Source organism: Schistocerca gregaria, chromosome 2 (assembly GCF_023897955.1).
Source record: "Schistocerca gregaria isolate iqSchGreg1 chromosome 2, iqSchGreg1.2, whole genome shotgun sequence".
Lineage (NCBI taxonomy): Eukaryota > Metazoa > Arthropoda > Insecta > Orthoptera > Acrididae > Schistocerca > Schistocerca gregaria.
The window spans coordinates 300514579-300531658 of NC_064921.1; the positions used below are offsets into that span (position 1 = coordinate 300514579).

The 17080-nt window shown below is 39.7% G+C and overlaps 1 protein-coding gene across 6 annotated transcripts in view; it reads right to left on the reverse strand.

Annotated features, from left to right (window-relative positions):
• Positions 1-17080, reverse strand: part of LOC126336915 (disks large homolog 5-like) — a 185498-nt gene that overhangs the window by 89738 nt on the left and 78680 nt on the right. For 4 of the 6 annotated variants that reach the window (XM_050001046.1, XM_050001047.1, XM_050001048.1 and 1 more), the window contains exons 13-19: positions 15601-15751; positions 15052-15174; positions 12830-14110; positions 12329-12495; positions 6369-6545; positions 3295-3436; positions 1913-2036 (exon numbers count right to left, since the gene is read on the reverse strand). In XM_050001046.1, coding sequence (XP_049857003.1) covers positions 1913-2036; positions 3295-3436; positions 6369-6545; positions 12329-12495; positions 12830-14110; positions 15052-15174; positions 15601-15751 — 2165 coding nt within the window. The remainder of the gene's footprint in view (positions 1-1912; positions 2037-3294; positions 3437-6368; positions 6546-12328; positions 12496-12829; positions 14111-15051; positions 15175-15600; positions 15752-17080) is intronic. The other 2 variants (XM_050001050.1, XM_050001051.1) reach the window with 1 other exon arrangement.

Below are 17080 nucleotides of genomic sequence, written 5' to 3' on the forward strand. Positions count from 1 at the left end.
TGGCCATACATCCTGGTGGACAACTGGCTGGTAATCACATCAATATAAAACTCTGTGCAGTGTTTGCAGCAGAGTTAGTATATGCTTTTAATGGTGGCGCAGCATATGGCAAGGGATTGGGTTTGAGGGTGGTACAGGGATGGACTAGGATGTTGTGTAGGTTGGGTGAGCAATGGGACCCTTCTTTAGAAGGACTAGGAAGGATCTTGGGTAGAGCTTCCCTCATTTCAGGGGATGACAAGAAAGAATCAAAGTCTTGATGAAGGATACGGTTCATCTGTTCCAGTCCAAGGTACTATTAGGGTGACAAGGATGTTGCTCCTACGTAGCTGATTCTTGGGGGTGGTGGGACAACTGGGTGTGCATGAGGATATGACAAAGGAAAATCATGAAAACTGTTCGTGGACTAGGTTTGGTAGGTAGTGTCTGTCTATGAATGAGACCTCCAGCATACCGAGCAAGGGAGTTCTCATCACTGCAGCTATGTCACCCCCATGTTGCCTGGTCATATGAGAGAGTTTTTCTTGTGTGTAAGTGATGACAGCTGTTGAAATGCAGAGGGCAGGCTCCAGGAATGTGACACATTGGGTTGAGGAGTACCCCAGATTGGAGAGGAGGTGTTCTGAAGGAATGAGGATGAGGTGGCTTGGCCACGAGTCCCGGTCATGAAGTTATCACCTGAACCAGACTAGGGGTTGGGAGTTTTGGGATGCAAAGTAGCTTTCCTCTAGATGGCCCGTTACAGGTTAGCATACAAGAGTATCATCCAGGTGCCCATGGCTATGCCACAAATTTGTTTGTATACCTTCCCATCAAAGGAGACGAAGTTGCGAGTCAGGATACAGTTAGTAAGGTGTGTAAGGAAATGGGTAGTGGATTTGGAGTCTGAAGGACGTTGGGAGAGGTAGTGTTCAATAATGGCAAGGCTATGGCCATGGGGGATGTTGGTGTATGGGGAGGTGGCATCAACAGTGATGAGTAGGGATTCAGGAGGTAAAGGGCTGGGGATGGTGGAGAGTCAGTGAAGGAAGTAGTTAGAATCTTTGTTATGGGAGGGAAGATTTCAGGCAATTGGTTGGAGGAGTTTGTCAACAAGAGCAGAAATTCTTTCAGTGGGAGCACAACAGCGAGCTACAATGGCGTGTCCAGGAGTGTTGGGTTTTTGGGTTTTAGTGAGTATGGATTACCGTTCGGCAGTGGCCAGTTATCCTGGTGGAAAGCTGATTGGCAGTCATTCTGACACAAGAAGCTTTGTGGTGTTTGCAGCCGAGTTGCTATATGACTTGGCTGCTTTCACAGGTGGCCCAGCTTTGTTGGGTGAGGTAAACCTGTAACAGGACTGGAGTTTCCCCTCTCCTGTTCTTTGACCCCATACCTATTTGTGTTCCCATGTTCCCTTAAAAGTGTTCCACTCCGCAACGGATCCGGCAACTGCAGTTCACGTGCCTAGCCCACGTACCTTCCACCCTCCTTCCTACATTCCTAGCCAGCAAATGGTTACCTCCCTCTGAGCCCTGAGCCACTAGCCACTCACTCTCAATCCCTCTCCTCTATGCACCCCACCTGACACATCCCCCTGCACAACCTTTTCCACCCGTCAAAATGCAGAACTGGCACTGTTTGTCCTGCCAGCACTATGTAGGGAACAGGTGCTTGCATATGTGTGCATCTTCTGTGTGTATTTAACTCTAGTTCAAAAAAGAATTAATCCAAAAGGTAACATGGCTTCTTTCTTTTGTGTGTGCCTATTGAAGATGTGAGGCTTCTGCTTTTTGGTGAATGGTCACCTTTAATCCAAAAGCATTTACATTTTACCAGAACCTTCCTACAACAGAAGAATGAAAAAATTGATAAAAGTAATGTTTTTACTAATCTTGTAAATTTGTAAATGGATAAAATCAATTACACTTACTGTCTGGACTGTACTGCACCAGCATAGTAATAGAGTTTCCACACTGCCGAAGAACACTAGCTGCTAACTGGTATGTGGCACTCCGCATATTTATGCCACACACCTCAAGCAACTGGTCTCCAACCTGTAACAAATTTCAAAAAGTTAAATATATGAGCACCAGCTCTTAGAGAAACTGCATGTAGGTTAATATTAGCAGGCAGTGTGTATTTGTTAGTAAAGCTTTATAGAGCTTAACCCATATAAAGCACTGTACAAAATAGAATGTAAATTTTTTTTTTTTTTTTTTTTGGGGGGGGGGTCTCAAAGTGTACAGCATCATCTCAACTTGAAAGTGACATGAAAAGATAATTTTATGTTCTTACTTAAAATGAATCCAGTATATTTCCACATCTGTTTGAAAGAATTGTTGATTTTTGTTTGAACAAGTAACTTTAGACTTTATCCAGAATGAAGTAAATAAAATACAGTGCCAATTATGTTAGTGAAGTTAGTATTGACCAAGAGGAGTCATCTTAAGAAGTCATTCTTATAATAATTAAATTGTAAACTTTATTTTGTCCCTAATTTCTTCTTGTGCCATTAATTAATCATTTTACTATTGTGTAGAACTTGTAAGGGTAAAAACTCACTATATAGGTGATGTGTTGAGTAGTTGATAGGCACATCACACACACACACACACACACACACACACACACACACACACACACACACACACACAGCTACACTGGCCTTGCTGGCTACAATGTAGTCACCAATGATGGTTCAAATGGCTCTGAGCACTATAGGACTCAACAGCTGTGGTCATCAGTCCCCTAGAACTTAGAACTACTTAAACCTAACTAACCTAAGGACATCACACACATCCATGCCCGAGGCAGGATTCGAACCTGCGACCGTAGCAGTCGCACGGTTCCGGACTGCGCGCCTAGAACCGCGAGACCACCGCGGCCGGCTAGTCACCAATGACATTGAAGCTGCAAAGATGTATGTATGTTTACTTCTGAGGGGAGTGCTCTGAGCACTATGGGACTTAACATCTGTGGTCATCAGTCTCCTAGAACTTAGAACTACCTAAACCTAACTAACCTAAGGACATCACACACATCATGTTTCTTCAGTGACTGCCTATCTGCCCTTACACGAATTAACTTAAGGAGATAAGTTTATCATATAATGAATAACGGTGCCACCAGAAATGTGTATAACAGTGGAGTTCAATGAACTCTGCAGTGTGAGGTACTACAACCAGTGAGCAAGTTATGTTAAAGGTGCAATAGCAGGAAGAACAAGGAAAGAACGTGAAATGAGAGCATTCAATCATATTGTATAGTCACTGGAAAATCACAGTGTGTTTTCAGTCCCCAAGCTACACTCACCTGCAAACCAACTTGTGAAGCCAGGCTATGCTCACTCACAGTAGATACAAACACACCACCACTTTCTAAACAGGAAATCTGAATTCCTAATGGTTCAGCTGATTTATCTATGTGCACTCTTCTCAATTCTCCAGGTGCAGGTCTGCAAAAATTACAGAATTCAGTTAAATTACCAGTTGATGCAAGAAACAGACATTATTTTCATTTCATTTAAATAACAATGAATCACTCTGTGTTTTGACAAACTCTGCTGCAGTCAGAAAGTAGGCTAAGCAACTGGCATTTCAGCTATAAGCAACTAACTTTGAGAAATATCTCAATAAGGGGCAAAAGCACTGCCACTATATAGCAGAAGGGCCCTTTAGCTCTGCAAATGTTATCAGTTGCCATATTAGGGGCAAAAACAAGAAATGTTTCCCTGAAGATTCACTGGAACTTTTTACGGCAGTAAACAGATGGTGGATGACATTTTGGTGCAGAGTGCGCGTTCTATAATACCAAACTGGCAGTGTCATATTATGGTAACAAAATTAGAAAAAAAAGTCCCAAACAACAAATTCTTTGACAGCTTTATTAGGGATAAGGGAGCAGTAAATAAATAGTCAAGTACAGTATGATAAAAAAAGAATGCATCTGAAAATTAGAGGAATCCAGAAAGAAATCATAAAGGAGTCCTAGACAAAATCTCACTCTCATTCCCATATCATTTTCAGTGAATGCTATAATCAAGGAGAGCTTCCAGTGATAAAGAATGAACCAGGTTAAACATTAATAGACAGAAGCACCTATTATAGCTACTTCAAAGAAGTAAACCAGATACTGAGAAGTCACTGTTTTCCCTCTTGTGTAAGAGAGAGAATAGGGACTTCTCAGTATTTGGTATACTTGCTTTCTTTCTTTTTTTCCATTTATTACTTCAAGTTTTTATACAACTCTGCTGTTTTCGGAGCGCAAGTGCACGCACAAAAGTTAAATTGTTCCGACTATTCGTTTTCTATTTTATTTATTTATTGCAATACATATTCCAGGTGTTTGGTAACACTCAGATATAGGACAAGTCAAAACATTTAATTCATTGTTATGTTAATGTCATTAAGGACTACAAAGATTAAGAACACAAATTAGAAAATAGTAATTCAAAAAAAAACACAATCGGTAAGTTCTAATTACACTCATAAACAGAGGTTAAGATGCAATTTCAGATTTATTTATACAGCTTTTGTAAAGTAAGAAAGACCATCTTAACATGCAGAACACAAATTAATGCATTTAAAGCAGCAAGACATGTTAAAGCAGGTCTCCATGGAAATACATTGGACATAATTTTATCTATTAGGTTGGTGCATAGCTTTGTAGAGTTTTTCTTTCAAATGCTAGTCGTCCAGTTGCTGTGGGTTTATTTACCAACTGTCATTTTTTATTTGTAGTTCACTGCTGCTATTTAAGTTTATATATTGTTACTTTGTCATTTTGAGATAGTGAGTGGATCTGTAGGCACTAGAAAATGGAGTGCCAAGAGGAGAAATCTGACATACTCTTCTGTTTGAATTTAGGTGAGGCATGACTGCAGCGAAGGCAGCGAGAAATATTTGTGCCCTGTATGGGGATAATACCACTGGACAGAGCATGAGAAGAAAATGATTTTCTCATTTTGAGGAGGATCACTGTGACTCTCCACATTCAGGAAGACCTTCGGGATTTGATGAATATCGTTTAAACATATTGATCCATAATTATCCACATCAGTGTACTTGAGAAGGGGCAATTAGATGAACTGTGATCATTCCACCATCACGCAACATTTGCATGTAATGGGGAAGGTTCAAAAATTAACTGTATGGGTACTGCATGCTCTAAGCCAAAATCACAAAATTCAGCAGTTGGCCATATGTGCATCTCTGCTTGCTCATAAACAACTCCAGCTATCCCTATCCTATATTGTAATTGGTGACAGTAAATTGTGTCTTTATACTAATACTATGAAAAGAAAGAAATGACTGAGCCCAAACAAAACAGCAATTCCCTGTACAAAGACCTGCCCCCATCCACAAAAGATAATGTTATGCACCTAGTGAAACAGCACTGGATTGGTGCACTACGAATTGCTTCCCCAAGTTGTTAGCATTGCTGTCGATATTTACTCTCAACAGCTGAGACATTTTGTAGACGCAATCTGAGAATAACGACCAGAATGACTGTGAGAACTGATGCCACTCCATGACAGTCCCTATCCACATTCTGCTAGACTGACAAAAAGCACTATACAGGAGTTGTTTGGGAAGTCATTCTGCATACACCTTATTCACCTGATCTTGTGTCCTCAGAGTTTCACCTTTTCTGCTCTCTATTGAACAATGTTCAAGGAACTTCCTTTCCGGATGAAAGTGCGCTCCGAAGATGGCTTGATGAGGTCTTTGCCACATAACCACAGGACTTCTACAGTTGCATAATATAAAAGTTATTCCAGCATTGGCAGATTATTGTAAATAGTGAAGTGGTATGTATTACTGATGACTCAAGTCTCTCTTATGTGTATCTATTGTGTTTATTAAACTTATGGGGAAATGCTACAAATGTAGGTACCAACCCATCATCTCCACTAAGAAATCATCTAGAGAGAAACATTTTTCAAGCAAGAACTCCTTTAGCTTACATTTAAATGGTACATTATTGCCTCATAGACACTCAGTAATACTTGGAAATGTGTTGAAGACCGAATATATTGCTGTGTCGGCAAGGCAACCCAACTGTGTAAGTCAAGTTGCAGATGTGGCACAATATAGTCAGCCGGGACAGTGTAGCCATAGAAGTGTATGTGTCAAATGTTTGTGTATTCGTGTATTCTTTAGTTCTGAAGAAGGATTCACCCAAAATACAGTAAAGTTCTGTCTTATTTATCTATCTTTTCATGACACAGCATCTCTGTTTTTCGGTGGATTGTTACCTCTACTTCTTACATTTTTTATTTCAAGAATGTGTAACACAGAATAACACAGAGATGGAGAAAACAGTGCAACAAATAAAATATCTTTACATTATACAAATCCACAATTAAAGAGAAACACTGAACTTACTTCCGTGAATAACAATAGTCAGGCAAAGAATTTCTCTTGTTTTCTCTATGACCAGGACTCAGGACTTCTACCAGAAATGTCGGCATGGGACTGCCTCTGTCTGAAGCTCTTTCAATGCTGCCAGTTGATACTTTTCCTGCACTGCTTTTGCTTGTCACACTGGGGTTTGATGGGATTCTGTAATTTTTACAATAATACTCAAACTTACTAAATTATAACATTTTACAAGGTGTTACTTCGAACATTTGAGTGTTGAAATGTTGAACACATGATATGGAAAAAAACTAAATACAACAAAAAACAACTATAGTAAATATCAACTATATGCTGGTGCAGACACACACACACACACACACACACACACACACACACACACACACACACACACACACACACAAAATCTTAAAATGGAGACTCCAGATTGCAATATCAACAATATAAGGAAAAGACAGATTGCTACTCACCATAAAAGTGACACATTAATTTGCAGACAGGCACAATGAAAAGAGTGTTACACATTTAGCTTTGAGCCAAAGACTTCTCCAGAAAAAAAAATGCACACATCATTCACACAAGCAAGCACATCTCATGCACACATGACCGTCAGCTTCAGCAGCTCAGACCAGAATGCACAAAATCTTAATAGTTACAAGTAAATAAGGATAACGAGACTGAAGATTGTTCTTGCATCAATTTTCATCCTCTTTAAGGATACAGGGTACTTTTCTGGCTCAATATTACATAAAAATCAACACCCATTTCTTTTGGGCACTGTTTATAATGTATATGTTTTACAGATTTTTTTGTTGATATCAGGTAATGTAGCACACTTTTTACACAAATTAGAAGTATTTTGAATGTATTTGAACCAGCTTAGGCTAATTAAAAAATTACAAAAAATGGATGTAATTTTTTTCGAAAATGCTTCCTCAAATTGAGGTACCATTTAATCCAATGTTACACATTAGAAGATCTAATTTTTACCAGATATGCATGACATGATGTCTGAGGTACTAGACCTATTTAATTCCCCTATTATGTATATTACAAGGATAAAAAAATACATCTTACATTTTAATTTTTATAATTTTTTTCCTAATAAAAATTTTATTTTTTCTATAATTTAGTTGATTCTGCAATAAAGCTTAGGTCTACTACATAAGTATGGACTATTGCAGGTTACAGAAAAAAATTAGAGCAATGCTTTATAGACTTTAGGAAATATTTGTACCTGAATTCTCAAAAATACAACTTGCAGGAAATTATGAATGAAGATATGAGTCCAATTAAACTGTGCCTCAGAACAATCCTGCACCATAGTCTTCATCCTCCAGCATTTCTTCATCTTCAAGCTTCCTCTTGGCATTCCTTTTAGCACTTCCTGCTTCTTTGGTAACTTCAAGAGCAAATCTTTCAGCTTCATGCCCTCGTTGTCTGTCACATGTGAGCAATTGATCTTCCATGTTAGAGCCACATTTTATGCCTACATTTCTCATTACTTCCAACTTTCCTATCACTCCATCATTGAAAAATATCACTGCATCTAGTACACCAACTTTTAATGTATTTAGTCCTACAAAAACATTCTTGTGTAATCTTTCCCACATACAATGGTTAAACTTTCATTTGTATTGTGAGTGCCCCCATGAAGACATTTACTACACAAAACAGGGTCACTTAGGTCTCTAAAAATTGGTTTTATTTCATTCATAACAGGCTCGGGAAGACAATGCTTATGATGGTATATCTGACCACTTTCTTTTGCTTTTTGGTAACCACACCAAATATTTGCCCCTTTAGAGCAAAGTCCATGAACAGGGTGGTCATCTATGGACAACTTATCAAAAGTAGGCGGCTCATACAGCTTTTCTCAATGGTGTAACATCATTCAGACGTGCAGTTCGTCTAATGGCCAGTCCATAATATCTCTGAAGGAGGTCTATTTCAGTTTCTGTCAATCTGCCTTGGCCAGACAGAGATTTTCCATGAGATAGCAACTTTCCCTTCATTTCTCTTCATAGCTTCCTCAATCTAGCACCCATCCTCTTTTTCAAATGTTCCAGTTTTGTTACCACGGTATCATCATAAACATTGAATTCATTAATTTGATTGAAAGCTTTAGAGTCCCCATTGCCTAGGTGCATTGTATTTCTAACATTATAAATGGGCACTGACCTCTGAAATATTTTTAGAGCTCCATCACACTCCATACCTCCATTGTAACCATCATAATACTTAGGACACTGATGTTCAATACATCCTTCAGTGTTACCATGGCAGGTGTGGCAGTACTTAGATAAGCACTCAACATCAACAACTTTTCCATTATCCAGAGAAGTAGCACTTGCAACACCATTCAAGGAACAATGTCCTCGACGTTGCCATGTCCCATCAAGTGCAACAGCAATGTCCCCGGTTCCACTAATATTTACAGTTTCTTCTAATGCACATTTCGTAGATGCTTTAGGCACAATCATCAAGGTGCCTAAAAGTATTTTTATGTACTTACTGGAGGAAGAGGAGGAGGGTCCATCAAACCACAAAACATTTGAGCAGCCTTTTTTCCTTTTCCTATTACATGAATTGCAGACACTAACTTCAAATTCACATCATATGAATTATGCACAAAGTTTGAAGTCATTTTCAAGGTAGATTTATTGCAGGATCTACAAAAAAACAACCAATTTCAACGCTAAACCCTTCCTGCTACTTTGTTGTTCCAGACATCCTACACCAGCACATTGCTTACATTTCACCACTTCCTTTATCACAACAAACCATCTATACACATAACTGATGAGGACCCATGGTCAATGTATTGAACTCTCACACAAATTTTGTTTTCAGAACAAATTTATCACATTCTATCTCAGTATTTTATTCAGGGATCTGATTCAGTGGCAGCAGCTGTGTGAGAGCACAAGAGCATGTGAACACCCAAACTTTCGACACATTGCGGATTTATTGGTTATTTTTCTATGAATGTTCTTAAAATGTAATATAGATGCTACAATCTGAAAGATACAGAACTTAAATCTACTGTGTTACTGCTCCTAGACTCCATGAAGCTTGTCATCAGGCTCGTGAGCACACATTCAGTTGTGCACATTTTAAGAAGCTATGTGAATGCGCAATTCGTGTGACATACTGTAATAGCCTTACGGGCCAAATACATATAGATTTGACAAACAATGTGTAGGTTCATGATGTGCATAGTTCGCCCTTGCCACTCAACTAGAAGTTTACATCTGTGCCACCAGGTGGTCACACACTGCAGCAGACTTTTATCGCCGTTCACTCAGAATAAATCCAGCTGGATGATATGCTAATACACTCACTATACACTCTAGTAAAATTGGATCAGATGTCAGTATATGCTAAAGTTGTACTGACAGTAAATCTATTTTGTTAGTTTCTGAATGAGTTACAGTATATTAAGTTAAGAATTTTATCATACAGTAAAGCATTTGAGATACTGAGAATAATAAGGGCCTAAAGCACATCACCGTTGATTGTGAAATTGTAGGATTTATTCGTGCTTCTGAAATCCATTGATCTTATGATGAGTCAGGTTTACCAGTGCTATAAGCCCATGTTGTATACACGAAAATTCACAAAAAACTTTATCACTGGTTTCTGTGATATTCACTTAAACGTGGGATCGACGGTGTGCGTTTTAGGCCCTTATGGATCTCGGCACCTCTTTTGAGGTTGAGTCAAGTGAAAATGTTGGTAGACATTACTACTTCAGTTTAATCATTTCCACAAACAGCACTGTGCGTTTGCAGTTAGTTGTTTACTATGCGGGAATCGACTTCCATGTGCAATGTTAACATGAACTATGCTTAATCTATTTTAAATGCTAACAGAAAAGTGAAGCGATGAGGACGGGTCGTGAGTCGTGCTTGTGAAGCTCAGTTGGTAGAGCACTTGCCTGCGAAAGGCAAAGGTTCCAAGATCGAGTCTCGGTCCAGCACACAGCTTTAATCTGCCAGGAAGTTTCAAATCAGCGCAAAGTGAAAATTTTATTCTGGGAACAGAAAAGTAATTTACCAGGAAAAGTTAGCCTCAGAGGAGCTAGGGCTTCTGCGAACAGATCCTTCAATTGAGAGAATGATGAATACAAATAAGCTTGACTACAAGCGCACATTTAATAAGGAGGTGTACAGTTAGCACAAGTTGTTGTGTGGGCGCAGCACAAGAATATCTGATTTTCAGCTCAGAAGTAAATTCATGAACTCGTATATCTATTAGGGCTCTTGTACATTTGTTTGAAAAAATGGAAAAATGTAAAAACTCATTTACACAAAAATGCGAAATGGGGAGTTGTGAAAGCTTATACATAATTTTGTTATTGCCCTAAACTGTACTTACATATGTACAAAACAACAAAATTCCACAAAAACAATCCTTTCATCAGATAAGTTATCCATCTTATTACCATCATCATCATCATCATCACTACTTTTCTTGCTAATATTATTATTCGTGGTGCCTTTAGTTGCATTGATGATAAGCATAAGTGTTATACAGCAGATGCTATTAATTTCACACTCTCAAATTTATTTGAATCTAAAAATCTGTGAACATCCAAAATGTATATTCACAAGCTACCACTGATCCATCTCCTTGTACTAATTCAGACGTGAAACATCACTGTTTCTCACAAACTCCTCCAAGCTTGTAATATTCCAGAAGGATATTCAACTGTCAATAGCTTTCACTGCCATTAACAAGTATATTACATTTATTAGATGTACCAGCACTTACAAGAAACTGACCAACTGAGCTCCTCTCAAGCTCAGAACTTGTGCTTAACTAAATGAGTATCACCTCTCCAATGATTTCAATAAGCCAGTACACTGTGACATCACTACAACGAATCATATCCAGCCCCTATTTCTTCCATGCCACAGTTTTTTCAAGACTTCCACCAGGTAAGCTGGCAATCGCTAATAATCACATACTGACACCTACTGTCCTGTTTTAGCGGGTGTGTGTTATCAGAACCAGGCTGCCACATCATATCTAGGAGAAGACCTCAAATAGGCGACTGTCCGAGTATGCCAAGTGCTGTTGGTAAGCAGGGTGCACTCAGCCCTTGCAAGCCAATTGAGGAGCTATTTGACTGAGAAATAGTGGCTCTGGTCACAAAAACTGACATGGCTGGGGGAGCAGTGTCCTGACCACATGCTCATCCATATCCACGCCAAGTGATGCATATCGGCTGAGGATGACAGGGCGGTCAGTTGGTATCATTGGGCCTTTCAAGGTCTGTTCAGACAGTTTTGTTTTACTTTAGTACAATAGGAAAGCATGAGAACCTGTTCATTATGAATATCACCAGTTTCACAAAACTTTTAATTCCTTCCTCAGACTTTGTAAATAATTTCACAATGTAACAGAACAATGACTCCCTCCTCCTCCTCCCCAATCACCAAAAAAAATAAAAAAGTTTAAGAATTTTGTGGGTTACTTCTCTTTTTGTTTATTTTACAACAACTTAAAACAGCCAGAAATTCAATGTTTACTATGGAATTTTTCTCTAGACACAGCTGCAATTTCCTTCCTCAGACTTTGTAAATAATTTCACAATGTAACAGAAGAATGACTCCCTCCTCCCCCTCCCCAATAAAAAATTTTTGTGGGTTACTTCTCTTTTTGTTTATTTTACAACAACTTAAAACAGCCAGAAATTCAATGTTTACTATGGAATTTTTCTCTAGACACAACTGCAATTTTCACCAGTTCTGAATTCGACCTTTTGTGGTGGTGGGGGCAGCAAGAAAACAATTGCACTCTCTGTGATAGACTGCAGAATACAACCCACTCCACTGGAATGTCTCACACTTCTACTTCTGAAAATCATTACCCTTTTGAAGACGAGAGAGGTAACTTCAATCAATAATTCAACAGCAATGCTCAAATTTAAAGAGAGAAGTTCATTAAGAAATTTTTACCGTATTCTCTGATTTTCTTTTTTTCGTGGGAATGTTCCACCCTCACAGCACGAATAGCCAATGTTCATGTCATCATTGCCTCTATATCCTGGATGTGAATGAGCTGGCAATACTGGTCGTGGTTTATAAGGAAGATCTACAGATGGAGAGTGAGTGTGATGAAAACCCTGTCAAAGCACATTAAAAAATACATATTACATAAAGGAATGGAATAAATGCACAATTTTTCAAAGTTTTTACCTTTGTTAATTCATATAAGTTCTGAGCACATAAACTACTCCACAAACAATAAAAACAGTAACAGTGAGGATCCTTTTTCCAAAAGTGAACACATTGTTGGTGTAAAATACAGCTACAAGTAACTTATGCATAAGTAAAAGAGCCTCTCAGTTTCTTTCTCAGCTAAATTATATGAGGTTAAAATTAAAATACACTCAGGAATAAAATTCAACACACATCAACTTGTGAGAAACATCAACCATATGAATAAAAGGTGCTTACCTGTGATGGTGGAGCATATGAAGGTTCAAAGCAATATGATCTCATATCTGTCATTCCAATAGATTCACCACTCTGTGATGAAGGAAGCAATGTTGGAGATGGGTATCTGTTGGCAGTTGATTCTGTATGGGGATGCGGATGATGATGTGCAACTGGATACGGGTTAAACGGATATGACCTAACAGCACCATACAACTGGGAATGTATACGGCTGTGGGAATCTTCACTGTCACTTGGTGGATACTTTTTCTTCTTCACATAATATTCCATCACCTCTTTCCCCACATTCCCAGATTTCACAGACAAGTCAATGCTAGCATCTGATGGTCCCCTAATCCTATCATTTTTCTCACAGAGTAGCTCCTTAAATGGAGCAGGAGTAAATGATTTCTGACCTGAAAGCAGCTGACTTGATTTACTGTAGTGAATATTTGCATTGTCAGGAGAATTTGCTTTGTAATTGGAAGAACCAGCAGTGCAAGAGGCTGTCCTTTCATGGGAGGTGTCTGCTGGTGGGCAACAGTATTTTGGTGGATCATTCAACAGTGCAGCGAGAGGTAACCTTTCTTTATGCCTTCGAGGATGGAGAATAGTGCCTGTGGTATGCTCAATAATGGGGCCATTTCGAGCTTTTGGCCAAGTTCCTCCATTACGTTCAGCCTCTTTACCCGCACGTCGCCTGCTACGTTTTAATGTCACTGGCTTTCCGTGGTAACTTTCAATGACTGAATCCAGTTCTGCCAGTGCATCATCTTGCTCTCGCTCAAAAGTATTGGGGGACTGATTCTGGCGATGCTTTTTCTCTTCAGGCAAGTCGTGATTCCTGTCTTTGGCATGTTTTCGGCCTCTGACCATGTCAATAGTTTCCCGTACCATATCCCAAGCCCTAGAATTTCCTCCTTTCTCCACAGGAGAAGGAGTCACCTTGTACACAGCTTTCTCTCCTATCCCAAAAGTAGTATTTATATACCTCCTGTCTGATACAAAATCTTCACCCTGAGATGGATTTGTCACATAAAGTTTTTCTCCTTCAGTCTGGCAACAGCGATTTACCATCTTCTGTGCGTTACTGGGGGATTCCTTTAATGCTCTGGATGATGAATTAGATGAACCAAAATACCCTCTCTCTTCTTCAATACTCAGCATGTGACCACATGAGTGAGAACAATTCACAGATGATAAAGCCTTCAATGTTGTTATGGTGATGATATCTGTAGGCTCATCCAATATGGCCATCGCTTCAAGAGCACTTTTAAAGCCATCCATTGTCTTGTTATTAATCTGAAAGAAAATTGACCCTCCATCAACATGCCAAATTGTGAAACATAGAAAAGTGTAGAAAGCAGTAACAGACACACAAAAAAGACAATTCCAAAACAATATTAAAACACACATAAATAAACAAGATGCACTAAAAGCATTATTTGTCGCAACAGCAGGCAGGAGAGATGCTGATTTTAATGTCTGCCTGTTTTAAGCTTTTTTCTTTTTTTATAAATTTTAAGTGGCATTTGTTTGCTTGAATGCACTCTTTGATATCTGTACACTATATGCATTTGCTACTTCTGCTCCACAAACTTTAAACAATCAGATCCAAGTTACAGAAACTTTTCCACACAGAATTTATACACAACAAAACATGAAGCTTAAAGAAAATGCATCAAAAGAACAAAATGGACAACCTGCAACTAACTCACATTTTTCCATACTGGTAATGACTAGAATACACATCACTTCAAAGATATACACAGGCCTAAACAATGCAACATAATAAATTTACTGTGCACAACCCACATCACCTAAACACCACATCAGTGATTCACAAGCATGAATTGTCTTATTGATTTTCACCACCATCCCACAAGAGATCAGCACATTACAGCAAAGAGGATATAAGTTTGGCTGTTGCACACACAAGGCAGCAAAACATCTGACGTCTGAAATTCACGGCCCGAAGCAGTTATTCTGAACTCGAAGGAAGGAACTATAAATATTTGTGGACTTTCTTCTCTGCTCTGATGATACCATTTTACTTGCTAAGTCAATGTGTGTGATTGTAAGAGACTTCAGACTGTACCAACAACAATGATGAGACACAAATGTTATACTGATCTATAGTTGCTGCTCTTCTTCACTTTGAAGGACATAGAACTTTTCTCCAGTCAGCACACTCAAGAAACTAGAAGGATGTAAATCTATGACTGTGCCATTAATATACTTACACTGAGCACTCTGTCTCCAACAGCTAAGTTTCCCTCTTTTGCTGCTACAGAGCCGGGTGTAATTTTGCATATGTAAATACCAGTTTCCAACGTGAGGCCATGGTCTGTCATATTCAACTGCAACTTCAAGAGAAAAATTTTGCTTTAATTTCAAGTGCTTAATATCGACAGTGGAAAATCCAGGATGGAATGTAACAATATAATGAAAACGATAGCTGCTACTCACCACACAGCGGAAATGCTGAGTCACAGAAAGGCACAACAGAAAGACTGGTGGAAAGTTTAGCTTTTCACCAACAACGCCTTTGTCAAAAATAGACAACATACACACATGCACACACTCACGCAAATGCAACTGACACACACACATGACCACACTCTCTCGAACCTGGCAACTATCCTTTTGATTATATTGGTACATAATATCAACAGTGTGATACCAGTGTTGTTCACTTGTGTAACTTTACTGTGCTACTACTGTAACAATCAATAATGAAGCAGATGAAACAGAGAAGCATATAAAGTATTAAAACAGTAAATAAGACACACCTGTGTTGTGTACAGACAGCGGCCCCCAATTCGTCTTCGGCGCACCACCATGCTGGCAATGCCACCACTTGAGCGTACTGTCTCAACCACCATACGCTTGCTTACATTGCTGCAGTCCAAGTTATTAACACGACTGATACAGTCATGTACTCTGTGAAAAAAATCTTTATATGAGATTTGCAGCTCTTGTATACCATGTGCAAAGATCAATCTCCAGAAAGTCTCAGTGTAAACTGGGAAAAATTTCATGAGAATAATATAAGTCAAACATGTACTACTGGAAACAAATTCATTAAACACACAGCAATTAACTTTCCTGAAACTATCAATGCCCAACATTAAACTGAGACTACAAAGCAAAGATTCAAGATTCAGAGCGCTCTCTCTCTCTCTCTCTCTCTCTCTCTCTCTCTCTCTCTCTCTCTCTCTCTCTCTCTCTCTGTGTGTGTGTGTGTGTGTGGGGGGGGGGGGGGGGGGGGGGCATTAAAATACACTTTCTCTTCCCTGAAGCTTGACTGAGGTTGTGGCTATGTCAGACAGATTGTATGTGAAGAATAAAGAACTAGGGAGGGGGGAGAGAGGTAGCTGGAAAGAGAGACGGAGAGCTGACAGCTGAAAGGGAGAGGCAGAAGGGAACAGGATATGAAAGTAGCCTGGTGAGTCTATTGTGATATATACAGAGGAAATTGCATGTGGTAACAGTGAAATGTAGGTACTCCCAATGTCTGCCACATGATAATGGGAAAACCCAAGTATGAGGCTTCTCCTATGCAGCCATCCCGCATACCTTTATTAGTCCTGCCACCGGCATATTATATCCTATAATAAGTAGGAACAAGTGTGATAATTAACCTGTCAAGTATCAACTCCATCTGAACTTCTGCATAGCCTTTTATGTGTGACAAACTACTAATCAACTGTTCCCTGAAGCATATGCTCTTGGACACAGCTTGGAAGTTGCTAAAGTTGACCACCTAGTGACTTAACATACTGCTGGACATAAAATGTTTAATGTCAATGTCTGCTTCACAATCTGTGCCATCTGCAACAACAAAAAACACAGACTCACATACTTTGAGTAGTACTGCAACTTTACTACCCTGCACGAGTGTAGGCCCACCACCAATCCCACAATCCTATCCAGTACTGTTGCTGCCTCTCCCTCCCAGCCATCAGCCCCTGTTTCCCTCCACTCTTCCCTTCCCTCCTTCCTTCTCTGACTTGATCTCCCAGAGACAGCCCTTGCCACCAGTTGGGCTCCAGTGATGAGACAACATAGTTGTCTGTACCAATGTGGTTTGGTGAGATCGTGTGTGGTGTGTGTTTGTTTTTGTGTGTGCGTGTGCGTGTGGGGGAGGGGCAGCAGTGGCAGCGGGGGAGGGGGCGGCAGCAGGGGAGGGGGCGGCAGCAGGGGAGGGGGCGGCAGCAGGGGAGGGGGGGGCAGCAGGGGAGGGGGGCGGCAGCAGGGGAGGGGGGCGGC